This window comes from Alexandromys fortis, unplaced genomic scaffold, assembly GCF_014885135.2.
Source record: "Alexandromys fortis isolate MF-2015 unplaced genomic scaffold, M_Fortis_MF-2015_v1.1 scaffold_271, whole genome shotgun sequence".
NCBI lineage: Eukaryota > Metazoa > Chordata > Mammalia > Rodentia > Cricetidae > Alexandromys > Alexandromys fortis.
This window is the reverse complement of record NW_026068156.1, coordinates 428,275-449,983: the sequence shown is the minus strand read 5'-3', so window position 1 is coordinate 449,983 and position 21,709 is coordinate 428,275. Positions and strand designations below refer to the sequence as shown.

The window sequence follows — 21,709 nt, the reverse complement described above, 5'->3', positions numbered from 1 at the left end:
GGGATCCAGCGTCCTCTTCTGGCCTATGTGGGCATTCCATGCACATAGTACACAGATATACATACAGGCAAAACATTTATACACATCAAATAAAAATAGATATTTTAATATAGAAATAAGCAACAATCACCAAGTAATAGCATAGCCTTTTGGGACAGAGTCTCACTACATAGCCCAATCCTCCTGCTACCACCTCCAGAGAGCTGGGGTGACAGTCCTGCGCCACTACACAGGCTAAGAGATGTTTGTTAAGCACATAAGGAAGAGCAACCTCCACTCCCCCAGTGGCTTTTCAAGGGCAAGGAGGTTAGCTCAAGGATCCAATGGATCCTTTAGTAGCCCACTAGAACATCAGCATGCCTGAAATTCCAGCACTGGAAAACACCCACAGACGTTGAGTGACTGATCACAGTGGCCAGACCCAGGAGAACAGTGGCATGATGTGTGGGAAAGATTGTGTGGGGCCTTGTATGGGAAGCTAGGAAGCCTAGAGGGTGTGCCTCCACCGGTCTGGGCTCTGACCACACCCTCCACCCCTACCCGCAATAGGAGAAAGCGCAAAAGGCAAGCAACACACAGAGTCAGGAGGCAGGAGGATTTTACTATGAATATAACAGACACTTTCCCCAAACCACCATAGATGCCAGTGCCCCCTTTATCCATCGGGCCCTAGCAGTGCCCCTTCCTCCTTTACCCACTTGGGACTCTCTCCAGTTGGAAGGGCTGGGCTGGGACTGTCGTGAATAGGAGAGCAGAGATTCATTTGGGACTTGGGGTTGGGGTCAGGACTGGGGACGAGATCGGGGGTTGGGCTGGGATCAGATTCTTGGTCAGGACTGGGCACCACATCAGGGTCAGCATCATGGCCTGGTTTAGGGTCAGAAGACAGAACAAGATCGGGACTGGAGACGGATCCTGAGTGGGTCTGGAGGATGGGATTTCGGAGTGAACCCAGCACAGAAGTAGGATCAGGACTTCGAGCAGAGCTGGCACCAGAACTGAGGTCCAGGCCAGATTCCAGCACAGAAACAGCATCGGGACCTAGGAAAGAGATCTGCCCTGGCCTCACCATAGAAACTGGGCTCAAGCCAGGCCCGAGGCCCAGCCCAGCTGCGGCCGCTGCAGCAGCTGCTGCTGCGGCCGCTGCAGCTCCCTCGTGCACCCGCTTATGCTTGGTGAGGCTAGAGGCTTGGCCAAAGGCCTTGCCACAGAGCTGACAACGGTAGGGACGCTCGCCAGAATGCACGTGGAGGTGTTGCAGGAGCGCCGAGCTCTGCCCAAAGGCCTTGGAGCAGTGTGGGCAGGCATAAGGTCGCTCACCAGTGTGGATGCGGAGGTGGTGCTGCAAGTTGGAGCTCTGCCCAAAGGCCTTGCCACAGTGGGGACAGCGGTAGGGACGCTCAGCCGTGTGCGTGCGCTGATGCTGGAGCAAGGCTGAGCTCTGCCCAAAGGCCTTGCCGCACTGTGGGCATGGGTAAGGACGCTCGCCTGTGTGGGTGCGCAGGTGTTTAAGCAGCGCAGAACCCTGCCCAAAGCCCTTGGCACACACCGGGCACTTGTGGGGACGAGGGCCACCATGTGTGCGCAGGTGTTGGGCCAGCAACGAGCCATGACCAAAGGCCTTGCCACACACCGGGCAGTGGTGTGGCTTCTCCCCGCTGTGGCTGCTGCGATGTTTGAGCAGTGTGGACCGCCAGCCGAAGGCCTTGCCGCAGGCAGCACACTGGTAGGGCCTCGCGCCCGTGTGGATGCCTCGATGCTGGGCCAGTGTGGCGCCGTGGCTGAATGACTTGCCACAGTCGGGACAGCGGTAAGGCTTCTCTCCACTGTGGGTGCGCCGGTGCTGGCTCAACCCAGAGCTGCGACGGAAGGCTCGCCCACAATCGGGACAGGAAAACGGACGAGGTGGACTTGCGGGGGCGGGAAGCACTGCTGGGTTTGTGGCCAAGATTTCAGGGGTGGCAGTGAGGCCAGAGGGAAGGGGATCCACATCTGGAGCAGCCGGGCTGAGGGTGTCACTGCTTGGGTCCAGAACCAGGGGCACCGGGCCAATGACATCAGGATCAAGGTCAAAACTTGAAGACGTGGGATCCAAATCTTGGGAATCTGAGTCTGGCTTCCCCAAAATGGACTGCTGAGCTTCTTCTGCCTCAGGGTCCAGATCTTCAAAGCTGGCGTCCCCATCTTCTGAGACAGTGTTGAGGTCTTCCGGCTCCGGCTCGGGGCTTTCAGAAATAGGGTCTGGATCTTTGGGACTGGGGTCCAGGTCTTCTGGGTCTGAATGGAGGTCTCCATAAAGTGGCCTAAGGCTCTTGTGGCCCGGATTCCTAACCAGGACTGAGCGTCTCATCCTAGAAGTGCAACTGCTTGCGGCTTCTGGCACAGAATCTGCAGTATGAGCACAGGAGATTGGTGGAGGGAGGTGCGGGGGAAGGGGAAAGAGACTGGCCCATGCCACACAAAAGTCCCTGCTAACTACATAGATTTTGTTTTTGTTTTTAACCACAGGAAGAGTTCTAACTGGTGTCCTACCTAGGATTTAGAGGGGAGGGACCCTAGTGGGACATGCTGACAGTCTCCGTTTTCAGCTTAAACCTGGAGGGGATAAGAGGCCATCTTGGGTTTTTGTTTTTTTAAGCAAGGTCTTGTGTAGCCTGAGTTGTCTTTCAACTCATAAGTAACCAAGGATAACCTTAAATTTCTTATCCTCCTGCCTCAACCTCCTGAGTGTAGAACTGCAGGCTGTGCACGGGCACATTCGACTTAGGTAGTCCTGGAATTCAAACCCAGGGTTTCCTGCACGGTAGGTGAGCGACATCTCTAGCTCCATCCTGAGCTCTTGTAGGAAGGGAGCTTGGGTCTTATAGAAGACAATTCTAAGGTCTGACACCCTTCATCTGGAGAAAAGGATGTCAGGGTTCTTTGTTCCTCATGAGGTCATGGTCTGAATTCTTGCCCCACCTTAGAAAGTGGTAGATCAGGATGTTCCTGATAGAGAGGGGAACTTGTGTGGTTTATCCTGCAGAAGCAGAATGGGTGGTGGTAACGCTGAGAAGTTAATGATAGCTGGTACCCCTTCTGTGTCCCAGTGAAGAATTCTAGACCTCCCAGCTTGGGTGGGATATATTATCTCCTAGACAGAAGATCTTTGGTGTCTATTCCCTAAGCTAGAGGACACGGGAGAGGAGACCTGAGCTAGCTGGCTCAGTACACACCTGTAATCCCAGCATCTGGGACGCTAAGGCTGGAAGATCTGCACAATTCAAGGGCAACCTGGGCTACAAATGTAACAGTTTTCAAAATTAAGGAGAGTGAATAAATACATGGGTCTTTCCTAGGGAAGAGAGTGCGACGGGGGGGGGGGGGGGGGGGGGGGGGGGGGGGGGGGGGGGGGCACTAAGAACTCCACAGCCAGAAGGGAGGAGAGAGCAGTTAATAGATCTATTTTCCAATTGGTTAGAGGATTGTGCTTTTAACCCCTTGGTGAAAACAATAGCTGGGCACTGTGGGGTGATGGAGAAAACTGGGGGGGGGGGGTTGACAGGATAAGGGAGAGGAGGCATGTCTCCAGGAAACTGAATGCCTGAGCCCCAGACTCAATGATTAGGGTGTGAAGACTGTGTTAAGGGGAAGGCTAGGGGGGCTGTGTTAAGGGGAAGGCTAGGGGGGCTGTGTTAAGGGGAAGGCTAGGGGGGCTGTGGATTGGGAGAAAGTAAGAGAGCTCTACTTTGGGGCTGAGGGAACTCTTTTGTTTGTTGGACTGGGTTCCTGGGGATTAGGAAAATCTACCCAGCCCCAGCCTCACAGCCAGGAGACTTACACAGAGGGGTGCTGAGTTCCCCTAAAAACTTCTCTACCCAGGCCCCACTGTTGAGATTAGCGGGCAATACTCCCGGGAGTCCTTCCAGATTTCTGGGAGGCAAGGGACTTTTAGATTGTTTCGAAGGAAGCAGTTTCATGAACTCCCATCTTGGATGGAAACTCCCATCTCTTAGACGAGGGAGAAGGCAGGTGCACCCGGATCACCTCTTGGGAAAAGGGGCTTCAAAGAACTCCCAAGTCTGGGAGGTGGGAGATAACAATTGGGATTCTTTTCCTGGGACCCTTGAGGTAATACTATACCTCCCCGCTGCACACACACACTATGGAGTAAAAGGCCTTTCTTAAGTCCCACATCGGAGGAAGAACAATACCCCAGGCTTTTCTTGGTTTCCAGAAAGAAAGCACCTCCACCCACCCACCATCACCTCCTGAAGCAAGGAGGCGTCCTGCGCTGCAGGACCTCAGAGCTAGCGGGCGCCTCCACCCACCCCGATCACAGGCTCACAGTGGGGGGGGGGGGGGGTTTGCGGGTGGTCCCGGGGGTGGCGGTTTAAATGCACTAGGCCTGAGCTTCTTGGGGACCCCCCGTCTTCCACCGCGTCTGCCACCTTGACTACCTAGCTCGAGAGCTGGCACCACACACTCGGCGAGGGGTGCATATAAGTAGCCCAGAGCCGCGCCCCGCACCCTGCTCTTAGTGTGGGGGCCTCCTCCCAGCCACCTCCCCCTTTTGCCGAGTCTTTCCCAGTCTGCCCGATCCGCTCTCGGGGTCACTCACCCGATGCCCCTCGCCCCTGCCCGGCCCAGCTGCACCAGCGCTGGCCAGACGGCGTCTCCCCGCCCCAGGCTCGCAGGAAACCCCACCGCCCACCAGCCCCGCCGGCGGCCCCCTCGGCCCAGCGGCCCCGCCAGGCGCTCCCGGGGAGCGAGAGGGGCCGGCCGAGGGCCGCTGCGGGAGCTGCTGGGACTTGTAGTTCGCCCGCGCCCTCGGCGGCCGGCGCCATCGCTGCCCCCGCCCCCCGGGCCAAGTCTTTGTCCCGGCCCTGGCCACCCCGGCCAGCACGCGTCCAGTCTTTGTCTGCGTCCTACCAGCCCGCGCTATCCTGGCACGATCCCTCCATTCACCCATGTGCCTCTTTCCGCCCCTTCTCCGACTCTGATCTTGACACTCTCCATCTGTATCCCTGTCTGTGTCTCCATCTGTACATCTCTCTTCTATTCTGTCCGCTCCTCTCTGTCTCTTTTTGCCTTCACCCCCTTAAAAAAATTAATTATTTGATTTAGTGTGTATTAGTGCCGTGTTGCTCATGGGAAAGGAAGTTGGAGGACAACTTGCAGGAGTCAACTCTCTCCTTCCACCTTATAGATCCCAGGGACGAACCGTGATTAACCTGTACTTGGTGAAACAATTCTCCTTTCTTCTTTTCTTTCTCTGTTCCTACCAGGCTCTCTCTTTTTCATCTTTCAATTTCTTTGCCTCTGGCCCGGTCATTTTCTGTGCCTTTGCCCTCTTTTGTTTCTGCCGGCCTTTGTCTTGGTCTTTTGCCCATTTTTCTATCTTGGTTCAAACAACAGCTATCATAATATCCAACCACATAGGCAAAGGGAGGCTCTGAGAAGCCCTGCAATTTAAAAAGTGTTTGTCTTTGCTTCATCCAGTATTATCTCAAAAAGTTTAGGGCTGTCAAAACAGTTCAGTGGGTGAAGGTCTGTGGTGAGACTGATGGGGACAGGGAGGTGACCCAGTCCGTAAACTGCACGCTGCAGAAGCTTAGGGACTTCAAACCTCTGGCAATGATGTGGAAAGACAGACTCAGTGGTGGGCAACCACAGTCCTAGATTTGAGGTGGCAGAGGCAAGAGGATCCAGGGACTCACGGGCCAGTCAGTCTAGCTGAATTAGTGGTTCCAGTTTCGTTGAGGAACTCTGTCTCAAAAAGTAAAGTCAGAGGACCAACGAGGCAGTTCAGTGGGTAAAAGTACTGGTTCAAGGGCTCTTAGACCTGAGTTTGATTCCCTCGTCCCCACATGGTGGAAGGAGAGAACTGTCTCCTACAAGTTGTCCTCTGTCCTCCACCTGCAAGCCATACGTACCCCACCACATAAATAAGTAAGTAAATAAATGTAATCTAAAAAAAAAATCAAGATAGCCTGGCTGTGGTGGTACACTCCTTTAATCCCAGCACTTGGGAGGCAGATGCAGGCTGATCTCTGAATTTGAGGATGACCTGGTTTACAGAGCTAGTTCCAGGACAGTCAGGGCTACACAGAGAACCCTTATCTTGAAAAAACAAATATAATAAATAAACAAACAAACAAATAAATTCCATATAAATAAGGAGGTGCACAATTGAGGACGACACCTGAAGTCAACCACTGTACTCCACACACATGTATGTGTGCAGCCCCCCCCCCCCCACACACACACAGTTGTTTGTTCATAGAATCCTTCACTACCTTCAGGAAACTTTTTCGTCCCCTGTCCCCAGTAGTAAAGTCTGAAACTTCCATCTTCTCAGCCTCCTATTCTAATGTCAGGTCAAGAAGCTGGAGCAAGTGCTGATTTTGGGAACACTGACATCGCCTGTCAGCCAGGATTAAAGAAGGCTATAGGGCAAATTTTACGACTTAGACACACCTCCCTCCACCATAGAGAATAGAGAATGAAAACAAGCCCTGGGCGGCTGGCAGCGGGACACAGACCTAAGCATAAATGATGGGGTACAGCAAGGCCACCCGCTGACCATATCTGACCTAAGATAGGCTGCAACCAAAACAATGACCACACATCCCTCCTTTTCCCCATAACACAAATGACTGCCCCTGTCTGCCAGCCACAGCCCACATTCCATTTTCAATCCTCCCACAGCTCTGAGATAAGAGTTGCTGGAATCCCAGCCACAGACTGTACCAACCATAACTGCTTCAATTTCCCCTAAAGCCACCTGGCGCAAGTTTATGCCCCTCCCCCAGAAGTCTCCCAACATCCTCTGCTAAAGAGAGTCCTCTTTCAGCCTGGGATCTTTCTCACTGAATACAGAAGCTTGTGTTCCTCCCTGTTTTCCTCCCTCCCTTCCTCTACATGTAGCTCAGGCTGATCTCAAACTCACCATATAGTTGAGGAAGACTACCCTGGGCTAAATGAAACCCTTTTTCAAAAATATAGAAGCAAAACAAGATAGACAGAAAGAAACTGAAAACAAAATGCCCCCCAAAGAAAACCAAAATAACAGGAATCACCCCTGGGAAAGAAGAGGACATTGAAATGTGGAGCTCTCTCCCTCCACCATGTGGGTTCTCAGGGTGGAACTCAGGTCTCCCCAGGTGGCCACAAATTGGACCTGCTGGGCCCATCCCACAGGCCCTTTTTCAATCTTATGTCATAAAAGACATATACGATTCTTTTTTTTAAAATATTTTATTTATTTATTATGTATACAATATTCTTTCTGTGTGTCTGCCTGCAGGCCAGAAAAGGGCACCAGATCTCATTACAGATGGTTGTGAGCCACCATGTGGTTGCTGGGAATTTGAACTCAGGACCTTTGGAAGAGCAGGCAATGCTCTTAACCACTGAGCCATCTTTCCAGCCCTGACATATAAGATCTTACACACATTTTTTTTGACAAAGAAGAGATTGTGTCTACTCCATGTGAAATTGGTGAGCTGAATTCTCTGTCCGCACCAAATGATGAAGGTAATGAGGTAGAGATAAAACTGGCATTATCAGAGATAATCGAGGTGGATTCTAGCTGCCCCTTCCTCCTGACAGATTAAATACTCCCTGTCCACAGAACCTAAGTATTCCTTTCAGTAGTGAGAGCTCACTACAGGCTTTAATTTACCCTCGTTAGGTTATGACTTTCAACTAGATAGATGGTCTGGGCAGACATAGGTCTATTGCTAGGAGACAAGAACCAGTAATATTAGGCCCCAGAGGGAAAAGATTGTGGAGTGGCCAAGCATGTGGTGTATACCTTTAACCCCAACACTCAGAAGGCAGAAGCAGGCAGATCTTTATGAGTTCAAGACTGGCCTGGTCTACTCTAGGCCAGCCAAGGCTATAGAGTGAGATCCTGTCTCCAAATAAACAAACAAAACCAAAAACACAACAAAAACATTATGGTGAGAGCCAGAAGGATGGCTTTGTGGGTAAGGTGCTTGCTGCCAAGCCTAAGTTTAATCTCCCCCCTTATCCACATTGTGGAAGGAGAAAATCAACTCCTATAAGCTGTCTTCTGACCTCTACCCAAGCAACGCAGCACTTGTGCCCCACAGCAACCCGCACTAAGTAAATGAATGTAAAACAAACAAACAAACAAAACCCCAAACCATTGAAACTTTTAAAAAACTGGCATGCTGGTACCCACCTTTAATTCCAGCACTCAGGAAGCAGAAGAAGGCAGATCTCTATGAATTTGAGAACATCCTGGTCTACATAGATAATTCCAAGTCACTTAGGGCTACGTAGTGAGATGTTGTCTCTAAAAGGAAGGGGCGGTGGCCCCTGAAGAAATGGCTTAGCGGTTAAATGCATTTGCTGCTCTTACAGAGGACCAGAGTTCAATTCCCTGCACCCACATAGCGTAATTCACAAATACCTGTAACTCTAGCTCCAGAGGACACGATGCCCTCTTCTGGTTTCTGTAGACATAACCAAGATGCATATAAATAAAATAAATATTTTTTAAAATTAAAAAAAAAAAAGACCTGAAGGAGTCTGGACTGATACTGTCCCAGAGTCCAGGACTCTTCACCACACTCAATGTTCCTGCCCAAAGCCTTTGTACGGCACTAGCCATTTTCTCCTTTATAGTAAGTACTTTAAAGACTTTCATTTTCTCTCTTTTCTAGTAACTAAAGACTTTCTTTAAAAGATTTAGTCATTTTTATATGTATGGGTGTTTCGTCTGCATGTATGTATGTGCTCCACAAAGAAGCAAGTGCCATAAGGGCCCAACAGAGGGCATCAGAACTGAAGTTAAAGACAGTTAGCTTAGGCAACATATGGGCACTGGGAATTGAGCCCAGGTCCTCTGGAAGAGCAGCTAGTGCTCTTAACTGCTGAGATATTTCTTTCTTTTCTTTCTTTTCTTTTCTTTCCTTTCCTTTCCTTTCCTTTCCTTTCCTTTCCTTTCCTTTTCTTTTCTTTTCTTTTCTTTTCTTTTTGGTTTTCAAGACAGGGATTCTCTGTGTAGCCTTGCTGTCCTGAAAAACTCACTCTGTAGACCAGGCTGGCCTTGACTCAGAGATCCACCTGCCTGTGTTCCCCAAGTGCTGGGATTAAAGGAGTGCACCACGACTGCCTGGCTGATTTTTAACTTTTTAAATTATGTGTCTACATGCATATCTGTGTGTGTATGAGAGAGAGAGAGAGAGAGAGAGAGAGAGAGAGAGAGAGAGAGAGAGAGAGAGAGAGATCAGTGCATTCGGAAGCTGGGGCACTGGGGCTGGACTCACAGGTGGTTGTGAGCCACTAGACGTGAATGCTGGGAATAAAACTCAGGTTATCTGCAGGAGCAGCCAGGGCTCTTAACCACTGAGTCATTTCCAGACCCGCTATCCAGAAGAGCTGGATGTTGGTGGTGCATGTCTTTAATCCCAGGAGTCAGAGGCAGGTGGATCTCTGAGTTCAAGGCCAGCCTGATGTGCAGAGAGAGTTCGAGGACTACCAGGACGACCAGGACGACCAGGACTACCAGGACTACCAGGACTACCTCTTGCCTGAGTCTCCAGGTGTGCTCCACCACACACAGCTGCTCAGGTGTCTTGGTGACATCATTCTCTCCAGCACAACCCTCTGTATTAGTTACTTGTCTCATCACTTGAGAAACTATCTGATAGAAGCTCACAGTTCAGGGTTGTGGAGATGGCTCAGCGTTAAGAGCACCCACTGCCTTCCACAAGACCGGGATTTAAATTCCAGAACCTACATGGTGGCCCACAACCATCTGTAACTCCACTTCCAGGGGAGCCAAAGTCCACTTCTGGCTTCCACAGGCACCAGGATGTCCATGGTGTGCAGACATACATGTAAGCAAAATACACACACACTCTAAGAAAAAAAAGAAAGGAAGGAAGGAAGGCAGAGAGGGAGGAGGGAGGGAGGGAGGGAGGGAGGGAGGGAGGGAGGAAGGAAGGAAGGAAGGAAGGAAGGAAGGAAGGAAGGAAACTTCACAGTTTGAGGGCACGGTTCATCACGGTGGGATGGCAAACTGACAGGAGCTAAGGCAGCTGGTCACATTGCCTCCACAGTCAGGAGAAGGCTGGCAGTGAAGAATGCTGGAGCTTAGGACACTTACTCCTTGTTCAGGCTGGAACCCTAGATCATGAAATTGAGCCACCTATACTTAGGGTCTTCTTGCCTTACTTAACCTAACCTAGAAACTCTCACGTAGACATGCTCAGTGGTTGGTTTTCACAAAGATTCTAAATTCTGTCCAGGGCAGTGAAGATGGCTCAGCAAACAGAGGCCTTGCCACAAAGCTTGGTCCTTGGGGACCTGAGATGGTGAAAGGAGAGAACCAATTCTTGCAAGTTGCCTTCTGACACCCGAACCCTACTGTGGCAAATGCTCAAACACAAATCAATTTTTTTTAAATTAATGAAGTTTTTTTGTGAAGATAAAGCCTGTCAAGTTGACAATCAAGTGATATTTATTGCTGGCTCAGGCAAGGATACAATGGGAGTTGGGGGCTCAGAGGGTCTACTTTCTGTCCCCAGCAGCCCACGCTTTTGGGCGTGCCCAGTGGCACATGGCTCTCCTGAATGTTACTTGGCTTCAGTACCAGCGGGCCCTGGTACTTGAAAGGAAACTGGTCTTGAAAATGGGTGGAGAAGAAGCGCTGTCCACCCAGAGGGGGCTCTATGTGGCTGTATTTGCACTGTGAAGTCAAGGTAGGTGATTTGTCAGACAGCCTTGTGCTTGCTGACCCTGGCCACCTCTAGATCTCTCTGGGGAGGGCATTGGAGGGCGAGAAGTCGCTCAGCACTGTACCCTATATGGGAGGACCTGCATTCCATCCCTGGGGCCTACATGGTAGAAGAGAATTGACTACAGCAAGTGTCCTCTGACCTTCCCATGTATACCAAGGCATGTGTGTGCCCATGCATTCACATACATGCACACACCCACACACCCCACTAAAATAAAATGTCATAAAAATTAAACGATCAGGGGCTGGAGAGATGGCTCAGAGACTAAGAGCACTAACTGCTCTTCCAGAGGGCCTGAGTTCAATTCCCAGCAACCACATGGTGGCTCACAACCATCTAGAATGAGATCTGGTGCCCTCCTCTGGCCTATAGGTATATAGGCAGACAGAACACTGTATATATAATAAATAAATAATAAATCATAAAAATTAAATAAATAAAATCATTTTTTAGACAGCCCCTAGAATGACCCCAGGACTTTGGATGGTCTTAGGTGGCCTCTAAATGAACCCTTCTTTTGAGATTTAAACCAACCTGTCTGGTAATAAATGTATCTGAATTGGTGTAGACTTGAGAGTTGGGAGAAGCTAGGGCTAACCTTGAAGCTGGGTTATTAACATGACCTCTGAATTCTGAGTGGTAGTGCATGTGTGCCTGCAACCTCAGCCCTGGGGAGATGGAGGGAGGGGGTCATCTCGAAAAAATAAAAAAGACTCTTAGCTTGATCCTCAGCACTGACAAAATTACTTTCAGCACAGGTTGACCCTAGCTGACTCGACTGTGATTCTGAGACTGGGGTTGACATTAGTCTGAGGGGTGCTGATGAGGGGATGTATCCCCTCCCTCTGACTCACCTTCTGTAACAATTCTTCGGTGATAGTGGCTCGAACTGTTCCATGCGGCTTCATCATCTTTTGGTTCGTGGTTAAAAAGTCTAATTCTGGAGATTTGGGTTTGGGGAAAGTTGGGGAGCAGAGGAAACGAATGAGGCAGGGTATGAGGGACCAAGGGTGGAAGATACAGGGTTCAGGGACCTATGTTGAACTGAGGTAAAGACAGTGTGAAGTGTCAGCAGGATTAAGCCAGAGGAGTCTGAAGGGCGGGGCCAGGGAAGTCACTGCCTAGCCAGCGCCTAACAGAGGAGGAGGGCTTAGGGATGGATGAGGGAGAATAAGGGAAAAGGGCCTTGCCCAGACTATAGGATTGGAATTACACATAGTTTGCATAGTCCAGGAGATCAGAGTTGTCAATCCAAGGTGGAGTCAATTCGAGGTAGGTGGTGGTAGGCACTTTGAGGGACGGAACTTTGGGAATGGGTCGGGGCTTTAGGAAGGGGGGATGAACTTGGGGGATGGGGATGTGGCTTCCAGGGAGTTATGAGTCCAGCGATGGGCAGGTCTTTAAAGATAGAGTAAGATTTCTAGACATAAGAAGTATTTGATGGCACACGACTTTAATTCCAGCACTCGGGAGTCAGAGGCTGGTGGATCTCTGAGTTCGAGGCCATCCTAGTTTAAAAAGCGAGTTCCAGGACAGCCAAGGCTACACAAGGCTACTCAGAGAAACCCTGTCTGGGGAGGTGGGGTCAGGGAAGAGAAGCAAGTAATATGAGCATGTCCTTGGAGATGGAGAGTGGACTTCAGGGGATGGGCAGGTGTGTGGGAATGAACAGGGAATTGGGGCTGGGGTGTCTTTAGTACTGGCGCTGTGCTTTCATATGCGGGGGGGGGGGTCTTTAAGAATGAGGTGATGTTTTCAGCAATGGACAAATCTTCCAGGGACAGAAGCAGATCTTTAGAGCTGAAGGAGGGGATGGAGTGAGGGGCGGGGCATCAGGAAGGGACGGTTTTTAGTGAGGTGAGGCTTTCAGTGATGGACCGTGCTTCCAGGAACCAGGGAGGATCTTGGGGATGGGACAGGGTTCTCAGGGATGGGTAGACCACACTCACCACCTGTGCCCTCAGGCAAGTTACTCTGCAAGAAAGAAAAGTTACGGACTCTCTGTTTTGGGCTGGTGTCCGGAGGGCAGTAGGTGGAGCCCGTGGAGGTTTGGAAGAAGTCTCGGAGCAGCTTTTCTTCTCCCAGGATCACGTGATGCTTCAATTTCTCATGGGACACATGTCGCGTTGGAGGCTGAGTCACAGGAGGCGGCTGTAGGAATACAAGCTTCTAGAGATCTCTGGTCCAGAGGCTCCAGCACCGAGAAGCAGTCGCGTGGCGTGGGTAGCTCCCACCCTCTGGGTTCCAGATGGGCTTAGATTTAATTCGGTTATTGTATTTTACAGACAGAGCCATTGTGGCTGATACTGGTGCGTGTGCGTGCGTGTGTGTGTGTGTGTGTGTGTGTGTGTGTATGTGTGTGTGTGTGTTTGAATCCCAGGGCCTGAGGTCTATACTGAGCTTCACCTCTTGTTCTGCCTTTGAGACCCGCTTCCCCCCCATGAGAGCACACTGGCACCTTCTCCCTCTTCCTGCTGACCTCACCATAGAAGAACTTTGTGGAGGTGGCAAGGCTGCCAGGGCCAGGGCACCAGTTTCCTTCCAGGATGTGCGACTCTGGGGTCTTATCATGGTGAAGGACAAAAGGCTCTGCTGGGGAGAGGTGTGTCAGTGGTAGGCAGCACACAAAAAGAAGCCAGGGATGGAGTACACACACCAGTTCTCACCTGGCTTTCGGGGATAGAAGTGGTCGTTCATGGTGGTCCTGTCATGGAACATGCCGTCTCCAGGACCAATGCTCACCCGGTGGATGTGGGCTGCAGTCTGGGCCTTGTCATACCTCAGGCAAAGTGATGGGGTAGGTGAACCAAGGCTGAGCCTGGGGTGTGTCGATGTTTGTATAAGTTTGTGAGGCAGACTGAACCTGTAGTCCCGGCTGGCCTGCCTCTGCCTCAGGAGTTGTGCTGGTCAGTGGTCAACTAAACACAAACTGAATCACCCTGAAAGAGGTCCCCTCAACCTAGGAATTGTCTCCATCAAATTCCTGTTCTTGTGGTGTCTGTCTGAGGGGATTTTTTAGAAGGGCATTTTCTTCATTAATGATCGATGTGGGAAGGGCTGGCCCCTGTGGGTGGTGTCACCCCTGGACTGATGATTCTAGGTGGCTTACAAAAGCATGCTAAACCAGCCCTGGAGAACAAGCCAGTGAACAGCATTTCTCCAGGGCCTCTGCTTCAGTTCCTGCCTCTAAGAGGTTCCTCCTTGAGTTTCCTTGACTTCCCTCAACGATGGACTATAATCTACAAACCACTTTCCTTCCAAGGTTGCTTTTGGCCTCTGTGTTTATCGGAGCTGCAGAAGCCTAAGCAGGACAGGAGTGCCAGGATTAAAAGTATGCGCCACTTTGCTCAGCCTTTTTATTTTTATTAATTATTAATTATATTTATGTTTTTGGAGACAGAGTTTCGTCATATAGCCCTGGCTGTCCTGAAACTCACTCTGTAGACCAGGCTGGTTTGTTTCTGCCTCCCGAGTTCTGGGATTAAAGGTGTGTGCTGCCGCCGCCACTGCCATCACCTGGCTGTTTTGGGAGGGGGCGGGGGGGTTCAAGACAGTGTTTCTCTGTAGCTTTGGAGCCTCTCCTGGAATTAGCTCTTGTAGACCAGGCTGGTCTCGAACTCATAGAGATCCACCTGCCTCTGTCTCCCAAGTGCTGGGATTAAAGGTGTGTGCCACTACAGTCTGGTTTCTCACTAGCTATGGAGCCAGTCCGGGAACTTGCTTTGTAGGCCAGGCTGGCCTCAAACTCACAGAGATCCATCCACCTGACTCTGCCTCCTGAGTGCTGGGATTAAAGGTGTGCGCCACCATTGCCCTGCAACACCTGGCTGTTTTTAAAGATGATTGTTTTATGTGTATGAGTGCTTGCCTGTATATATGTAAGCGTACCACATGTTCCTGGTGTTTCTGATGCCCATAAAAGCCAGAAGATCTCCTTGAACGGGGATTACAGATAGTTGGGAGCCACCATGTGTGTACAAGAAATCAAATTCGGGTCTCCTGCCAGAGCAGCAAGTACTGCTGAGCCATCTCTCCAGCCCTTGTTTATTTATTTTAATTTATTTATTTTGAGGCAGGGTTTTGGTATGTGACTTTGGCTGAGCCAGAACTATGTAGACCAGGCTGGCGTTGACTTCACAGTGAACCCCCATTCTCTGGCCCCCAAGTTCTGGGATTCAGGGCATTCTCCTCCATACTCAGTTTCCCATTTTAAAAAGAATTTTTTAAATTAAATGTGTATGGGTATTTTTGCCTGCATGTATATCTTTGCACCGCATTCATACATGCTGCCTAAGGAGACAAGAAGGCATCAGGTCCCCAGGAACTGGAGTTACAAACAGTCATGAGTTGCCATGTGGGTGCTGGGAATCAAACTTGGGTCTTCTGGAAAAGCAGCCAGTGCTGTTCGCCAGTGAACAGACCACCCTCCCTATTTTTCAAGACAGAGTTTCTTTGTGTAGCTCTGGCTGTCCCTGGAACTTGGTCTGCAGACCATGCTGGCCTCAAACTCATAGAGATCAACCTGTCTCTACCTCTTGAGTGCTGGGACTAAAGGTGTGTGCCATCACTGCCTAGCCCTTTCCATTTGTTTGTTTGCTTTTAAAGATTTATATTTCATTTTTATTTTACATGCATGTGCATGTGCTACGTGTGTGGAGGCTGGCAGAGGCCAGAAGGTGGTGTTGGATCTTCAGAAACTGGAGTCATAGGCTGTTGAGAGCTACCACGTGAGTGCTGAGAACCAAACTCTGGTCTTCTGCATAGGAACAAGAGCTCCTATGCAGCTGTGGAAACATCTTTCCTTCTCCTTATTTTTGTGTGTGTTGTGCTGCTGTATGTGTGTTGTGCATATACAGGCTGTGTGCAAGTGTGAGCCCGAGTGTGTGTGTGTGTGTGTGTGTGTGTGTGTGTGTGTGTACCTGTGCTTCTTCCATGGTGCACATGTGGAGGTCAGAGAAGAGATTATGGAAATCAGTTCCCTCCTTTCGCTATGTAGATCCTAGGAATTGAACTCAGGTCATCAAGCTTGGTGGCAAGCACCTTTAATCACGGAACCATCTCATTGGCCCCTGTCTTGTTATTTTGAGAGCGAGTTTCACTGATCCTAGAGTTAGGCTGGCAGCTGACACGCCCCAGTGATTGCCCTGTCTGTGTGTACCACACCCTGGGGATGATGGGCACATGGCCACAGGCAGCTTTTTAGGTAGGCGCTGAGGATTTGAACTCATGTCCTCACGCTCATGCTGCAAACACTTTTCCATACTGAGCCATCTCCCCAGCCTCCCACAGGGTGCTGACAGGCAACTGTGAGCAAACTGTGGTCTTTCCTACCTGTGTGGTGGCAGCTCCTGAGGTGTGTACGTCTGTTTCACGTATGAGCACAGGGTGCTGTAGCCAACCTTGCTGTCTCCTAGGTTCACACTAGAGGAGGCCTACGGGCAAAGAAGGGTGGAAAGGTGGAAACCACCCTAGCTGCCATGGCTGCACCCTCCCCCCGCCCCAGCAAAGCCAGAGCCACATTGATTTACCCTCTTACACATCAAGGCAGGTGGGCCTGGGAGGGCCTGGAACTGATTCTGGTAGGAGGTGCCTTCCTTTCCCTTGTAGTTCCACTTCAGGGGATTGGGGCCCCCTAAGGAAGAAGAGGAAGGTAGTGGGAGAGAATGGGGCTGATTCTCTGCAGCCTTAAGGCTTTCTGGGATTGTAGCCACAGGAAGGTAGTCTGAACAGCCCTGAGCATTCTAGACTGAAGGATATCTGCAAACTATCCCCAAAAAACAATAAAAAAAGGGGGGGCTGTTGAGATGGGTTGGTGGGTAAAGGTGCTTGCCACCAAGCCGGATGACCTGGGTTAGAGCTCCAGGTTTCACCTGGTGAAAGAAAAGTGTCTCCTGCAAGCTGTCCTCTGACCTCGTACTTGAACCCTGGAACATGTGCACATGCATATAAACACAAGAAACATAAGATAAAATAACTACCAAGGCTTAAGACAGGCACCTTGCTAAGTCCATTTCCCTTAGGGTCTCATGTCGTCTGGTCTCAAATGTCACACAGTCAAATATGGCCTTGAACTGACTCTCCTGCTCATGCCTCCCTGCAGTGCTAATTTTACTGGCATGGCCACCATGCCTGGGCTCCTCTTTCCTTTCTTCTAAATATTTTTGTTTTGTTTCAGGGTGTGTGTGTGTGTGTGTGTGTGTGTGTGTGTGTGTGTGTGTGCATTGAGAGAGTATAGGAACTCGCAGTTCTCAGCCTTCTGAGTGCTGGGGTCATGCGCCCAGCTCAGGCTGAATGGGACCTGGTATTCTCTCACTCCTCTTACACCCTTGTGGTACAGAGACTGCAAGTGGCCGGGTAGAAAAGAAGAGCACGGAGGCTGGGCAGTGGTAGAGCGCTTGCCTGGTATGTGTGAGACTCAGGACAAAGAAAAGGCTGGGGAGATGCAGTAAAACATTTGTTTCCACAACCATGAGGACCCGGGTTGGGACCTCCAGAATTTACATAAAAAGTCAGAAATGGTGGCACAAGTCTGTAGTCTCAGCACTAGGGAGGCGGCTCCCAGGTGCTTGCCTGCCAGCCAGAGCAGCCTATTTGAGGACTTTCCAGGTCATTGCCAGACCCTAAGTTCTGGAAGACAGGTCCCCTCTCTCTTTAGACCTGAGAGTGTACATCTTAAAGTGTTCTCCATGGCCTGTTGCCCAAGGGTGGGCTGTCCCCTCAACTCTGTGACAAGGAGGCAAGAAAACAGCAAAACAATCCAAGCATGAAAACATCATGTACTTGAGAACAGCTGGAAGGTGAGCCACTTGGAACAAACAGAACTACTGCTTATCCCATGACATGAAAGCCCCTGGGCGGGAAAGGGAGGACATTCGGCCCTGGGAAGCTCACCGCAAGGAGACACTTCCCTTCCCCACACCCCCCTCTCCTCTGTAGACTAGGCTGTCCTGGAGTTTGCTCTATAGAAGAGGCTGGCCTAGGACTCACAGAGATCTGCCTGCCTCTGCCTCCTGAGTGCTGAGATTAAAGGCATGCGCCACCATGACGTCAGTTTTGCTGCATGTTTGAGCTCCTGTTCTGATGTCATTTCTATCCACTCTTTTTTTCATTTGGAAGCCTCCCCTGTGAGCAGAGCCTCACTGCTCTGCCCCAGGAACAAGGGGGCTTTCCCAGGTGGTCTCTGACGGATGCTCTGAACACCCAATAGGAGAATGTTTACTAGATAAGGCTGGTTTCTACTGTGTCATCACTTTGGTTTTTTTTTCTGTTATTTTGGCTTGCTATATACTAATAAACTCATTCATTCAAAACCAAAAGTATGGCTATCGTAGCTCATTCTCTTAATGCATAAAACACCCTGTTTCAAAGTAAAAGATGAAGATGTCTGAGCTCTGAAACTCAAGGTTGTCCTCTAAATGACATGGTTGCACCCAAATCACAGAATCCCAAAGCCCAACTCAAAGGGTATCCTCTTACAACTACGGTTATACTGGAGTCATTGCCAGACAATTCCAAAACAAAAGTAAAAAGAAAAACCTAGGGCGTCATATACACTAGTCCAGTGTTCTACCATTGAGCTATGTTCTCAACCTTTTTTCTTTGGGGAAACTCACCAAGTCTCTCAGGTTAGACTTGAACTCATGCTGTAGCCAAAGCTGGTCTTGAACTTCTCTCAGCCTCTTAAGTGCTTATATTACAGGCATGAACAATCATGCTCGACTTTTTGTTTGTGTGTGTGTGTGTTGTGTGTGTGTGTGTGATGTGTAGGATTGAGAACAACTTGCAGGAATGAGTCCTTTTCTACCATGTAGGACCTAGGAATTGAACTCAGGTCATTAGACTTGGCTGCATGTGCCCTTTCCCAGTGAGCTGTCTCATAGTCCCTGGTACCTAAATTTCCTTGATATTTGGAACTGGCTGATTCTTTTGTGGGGTAGTGCTGCCGCTGTGCATGGTAGGATCTGGGACATGAGCCAAAATTTGTAGTAATCCCTTCCCTTAGCTCCTGAGTGCTGGGATTGTAGACATGAGCCACCAAGCAAATTGGGATTTTTTTTGTTTTGTGTGTTCATGTGTGTGGGTACATGAGAATGCACATGCATGTGAAAGTCAGAGGTTGATGTCAGGTGTCTTCCTCAATTGCTCTCCATCTTATATTTTGAGACAGGGTCTCTCACTGAACCTGGAGCTCTCTGATTCAGTTAGACTGGCCAGCAATTGGGGAGGTGTGTGTGTGTGTGTGTGTGTGTGTGTGAGAGAGAGAGAGAGAGAGAGAGAGAGAGAGAGAGAGAGAGAGACTCCTACCTGTCTCTTTCTCCCAACCATGCATAATGTAGGTATTAGGGGTGGAACTTGGGTTCTCATGCTTGCCGATCAACCAGTGTACTGACTGAGTCATCTCGCGAGCCTTGTTTTATTTTTTGGAGACAGGGTCCCAGGCTAATCTTGAACCCACTATGTAGCAAAGCTGAACTTCTGATCTGAAGTGAGTCTTTACTTCCCCAGTGCTGGGATGATAGGTGTTGGCCATCATGCCTAGTTTATATAGTGCTCAGGTTGCAAACCAGAGCTTCATGAATGCTAGGTAAATACACTACCAACTGAGTAGTGTATTCTCAGCCCTGGCAGTTTTAGCAGCAGCATCTTTGGTCTCTACTGGGTAGCAACTAGAAGCGTTTTCCCTCTCCAAGATGACAAGTGGCCATTTGGGGTGTGGACGAGGGTGGGGGTGTAGTTTGTGAGGGGTCCCTGAGCGACCTTAAGGTGCACTTGGCCAGAGCGCGCGCTCACCCAGGTGGCTGCTGGGCACACGGGGCTGAGGAGTGTCGTCGTCGAATGGCGGGTAGTGTGCCTGGTACGAGGTGGGAGGAATGCCGAGCTGCTCCCTGTCGCCTAAGGGCACCGAGTCGCGATCGAAGATGAGGCGCGCGCCTCGGATGTCCTCACGGGCGTGCGGCTCAGGCCAGCGGTAGTCAGAACGTGCGGTGGACAGGTTGAGACCGGTGCGCGGGTCCGCGTGCACGTGCAGGTTGCTGATCTGCATGGCTCGCACGCGCTCCATTGTCTGCTCCCGCCGCTCTTCCAGCGACGGCATCTCGGGAGGCGGCGAGAACGCGCGGCGCACCTCGGACACGCGCTTCTGGGCCGCCCAATGCGCTTCCATTTGCAAGACCTTGGGGTGCGGTGGCGAAGCTGGGGGCCGCGCCGGGGTGACGGAGGAATAGGCCGGGAAGTCCCGGTGCGTCGTGCATTGCATAGTACCATCGTGCAGCCGCGGATCGGGGCCCAGAGCGAAGTGTGAGGCTTTGAGGAACTCCAGGGACATCGGGCACACAGGCATCGTGAGGCCCCTGGCGCCACCTGCGAGGGGCGGAAGACAAAGGCCTAAACTCGTGAAAACCGCCTTCTCCACCACAGGACAATGCTGCCTTTCAGTCCTTAGCCTGATCCCAGAAAGAGGAAAGAGACTCCTTACTTGGCTCCTGCTGTGTAGGGGTGTTGTACTGTGCTGGCTAGTTTTACGTCAATTAGACACAAGATAGAGCCCTTTTAGAAAAGGAAACGTCCAACAGCTGAGACAATGCTTCACTAGATTGACCTGTGGCTCTTCCTTTCTCTCTTTCTTTCTTTCTTTCTTTCTTTCTTTCTTTCTTTCTTTCTTTTTTTCTCCCCCCTCCTTCTTTCTTTCTTTTTCTCTATTTTTATGGACCAATCCCAGTTCTCCCTCCATCCTCTCCCCTCCCCCCGAATCTGCTTCTCATTGAAATTAAGGCCTCCCTGCCTCCCTTGGGGAGTCCAACTAAGACGTGTGCTGCGTTCTATAAGGCTGAGCAGGCCATGAGGAGCAAACCAATAATCAGCACACCTCTATAGCCTCTGCATCAGGTCTTGTCTTCAGGTTCCTGCCTTGAGTTCCTGCTCTGACTTCCCTGGATGATGAACGAAAAGCTGTAAGGTGAAATACACCCTTTCCTCCCCAACTTGGTTTGGGTCATGCTGTTTTGTCACAGCAATAAAAACCCCGAGATGGTTACCCCTGTCATCAGTTAGCCAAAATAGATCAAGAGCCCTGCACTTTTGTTAGCTCAGGACTGGAGACACACACATACATGAGTGAATACTTAAACATTGTGATGGGCAGTGAATCTGAAATCACATAGGAGGCAAGCCTCCAGGCAGGCCTGTGAGAGACGAGGTTGGAGGTTTATTGTGAGTTATACACTAAAAGTGACCCTGAGCTCGGTCCTGGACTGGATAAATCAGCAGTTCTCAACCTGTGGGTTGCCCCCCTTTTGGGGGTCAGATCACCCTTTCCCAGGGGGTCACATAAGGCCATTGGAAAACACAAATATTTACATTATGACTCATAACAGCAAAATTACAGTTATGAAGTAGCAACAGAAATAATTTTATGGTTGGGGGTCACCATGTGAGGTACTAAGGGTCACAGTGTTAGGAAGGCTGAGAACCTCTGGTGTAAAGGCTAAAGTGAGTTGAGCACAAGCGTGGGTGGCTTTGCTTGTCGACTGCAGATGTCATGTGACTGGGCTCCTTCCACTTTCAGCTTCAGACGGTCATCCCGCTGCTCGGCCAGCTGGAACTTGGTGCAGAGCTGCCGCATCCTTTGTCTTCCTTGATGCTCCTCGGAGACCCAGGCTGCCCATCAACATTCGCTCTCCCTGACTGAAGCCTGCTATGTGCTCACATTGAACTCTTGAAGCAATAATATATCACCTTTTCTTTTAAACTTCAGGCCCTGGTATGCCTTCGCAATGATTAGTATGATGTTAGGAATGAGTAAGCAGAACTCTTCAAACACACTGGGTGTCAACAAGTGAGAGGCCTGGTTTAAAATGGTTCCTAATGTAAATTGGTTTGAAGAAGGCACCAGAATTGTTACGGTGAAAAACTGAATTAGTCATGAGTGTTCTGGCTTAAATTCAAGGAGAGAT

General features: G+C 50.2%; 2 protein-coding genes across 4 annotated transcripts; both read right to left on the bottom strand.

The window, feature by feature from the left end:
• Positions 1 to 90: 90 nt before the first annotated feature.
• Znf358 (zinc finger protein 358) lies at positions 91 to 5,459 on the bottom strand. 3 transcript variants are annotated; one of them, XM_050127441.1, is made up of 2 exons: positions 4,912 to 5,459; positions 91 to 2,388 (listed from the first exon to the last, which is right to left on the bottom strand). In XM_050127441.1, exons 1-2 carry the CDS (start codon positions 4,949 to 4,951, stop codon positions 656 to 658), a joined length of 1,773 nt encoding a protein of 590 aa, XP_049983398.1. In that variant the 5' UTR covers positions 4,952 to 5,459; the 3' UTR covers positions 91 to 655. The 3 variants fall into 3 exon arrangements, with proteins under 3 accessions (XP_049983398.1, XP_049983397.1, XP_049983399.1); XM_050127440.1 differs by lacking the exon at positions 4,912 to 5,459 and adding an exon at positions 4,601 to 4,841; XM_050127442.1 differs by lacking the exon at positions 4,912 to 5,459 and adding an exon at positions 3,216 to 3,304.
• Positions 5,460 to 10,477: 5,018 nt separating this feature from the next.
• Positions 10,478 to 20,097, bottom strand: Saxo5 (stabilizer of axonemal microtubules 5). The gene is made up of 8 exons (XM_050127344.1): positions 19,548 to 20,097; positions 16,286 to 16,389; positions 16,089 to 16,189; positions 13,424 to 13,536; positions 13,237 to 13,346; positions 12,707 to 12,908; positions 11,612 to 11,697; positions 10,478 to 10,705 (listed from the first exon to the last, which is right to left on the bottom strand). The coding sequence occupies exons 1-8, from the start codon at positions 20,095 to 20,097 to the stop codon at positions 10,478 to 10,480; spliced, it is 1,494 nt and encodes a 497-aa protein (XP_049983301.1).
• Positions 20,098 to 21,709: the final 1,612 nt, after the last annotated feature.

What these genes read in the sequence shown, in the direction of transcription:
- Znf358 (XM_050127440.1), bottom strand. Translation starts at nt 4,826, where the DNA reads ATGGCGCCGGCCGCCGAGGGCGCGGGCGAACTACAAGTCCCAGCAGCT. An exon ending in GCAGGGGCGAGGGGCATCGG is followed by an intron (nt 2,389 to 4,600) that starts GTGAGTGACCCC and finishes CTCATACTGCAG; the next exon opens with ATTCTGTGCCAGAAGCCGCA.
- Saxo5 (XM_050127344.1), bottom strand. Translation starts at nt 20,097, where the DNA reads ATGCCTGTGTGCCCGATGTCCCTGGAGTTCCTCAAAGCCTCACACTTC. An exon ending in CTTCTATCCCCGAAAGCCAG is followed by an intron (nt 13,347 to 13,423) that starts GTGAGAACTGGT and finishes TCTCCCCAGCAG; the next exon opens with AGCCTTTTGTCCTTCACCAT. An exon ending in CTTGCCTGAGGGCACAGGTG is followed by an intron (nt 11,698 to 12,706) that starts GTGAGTGTGGTC and finishes CCAAATCTCCAG; the next exon opens with AATTAGACTTTTTAACCACG.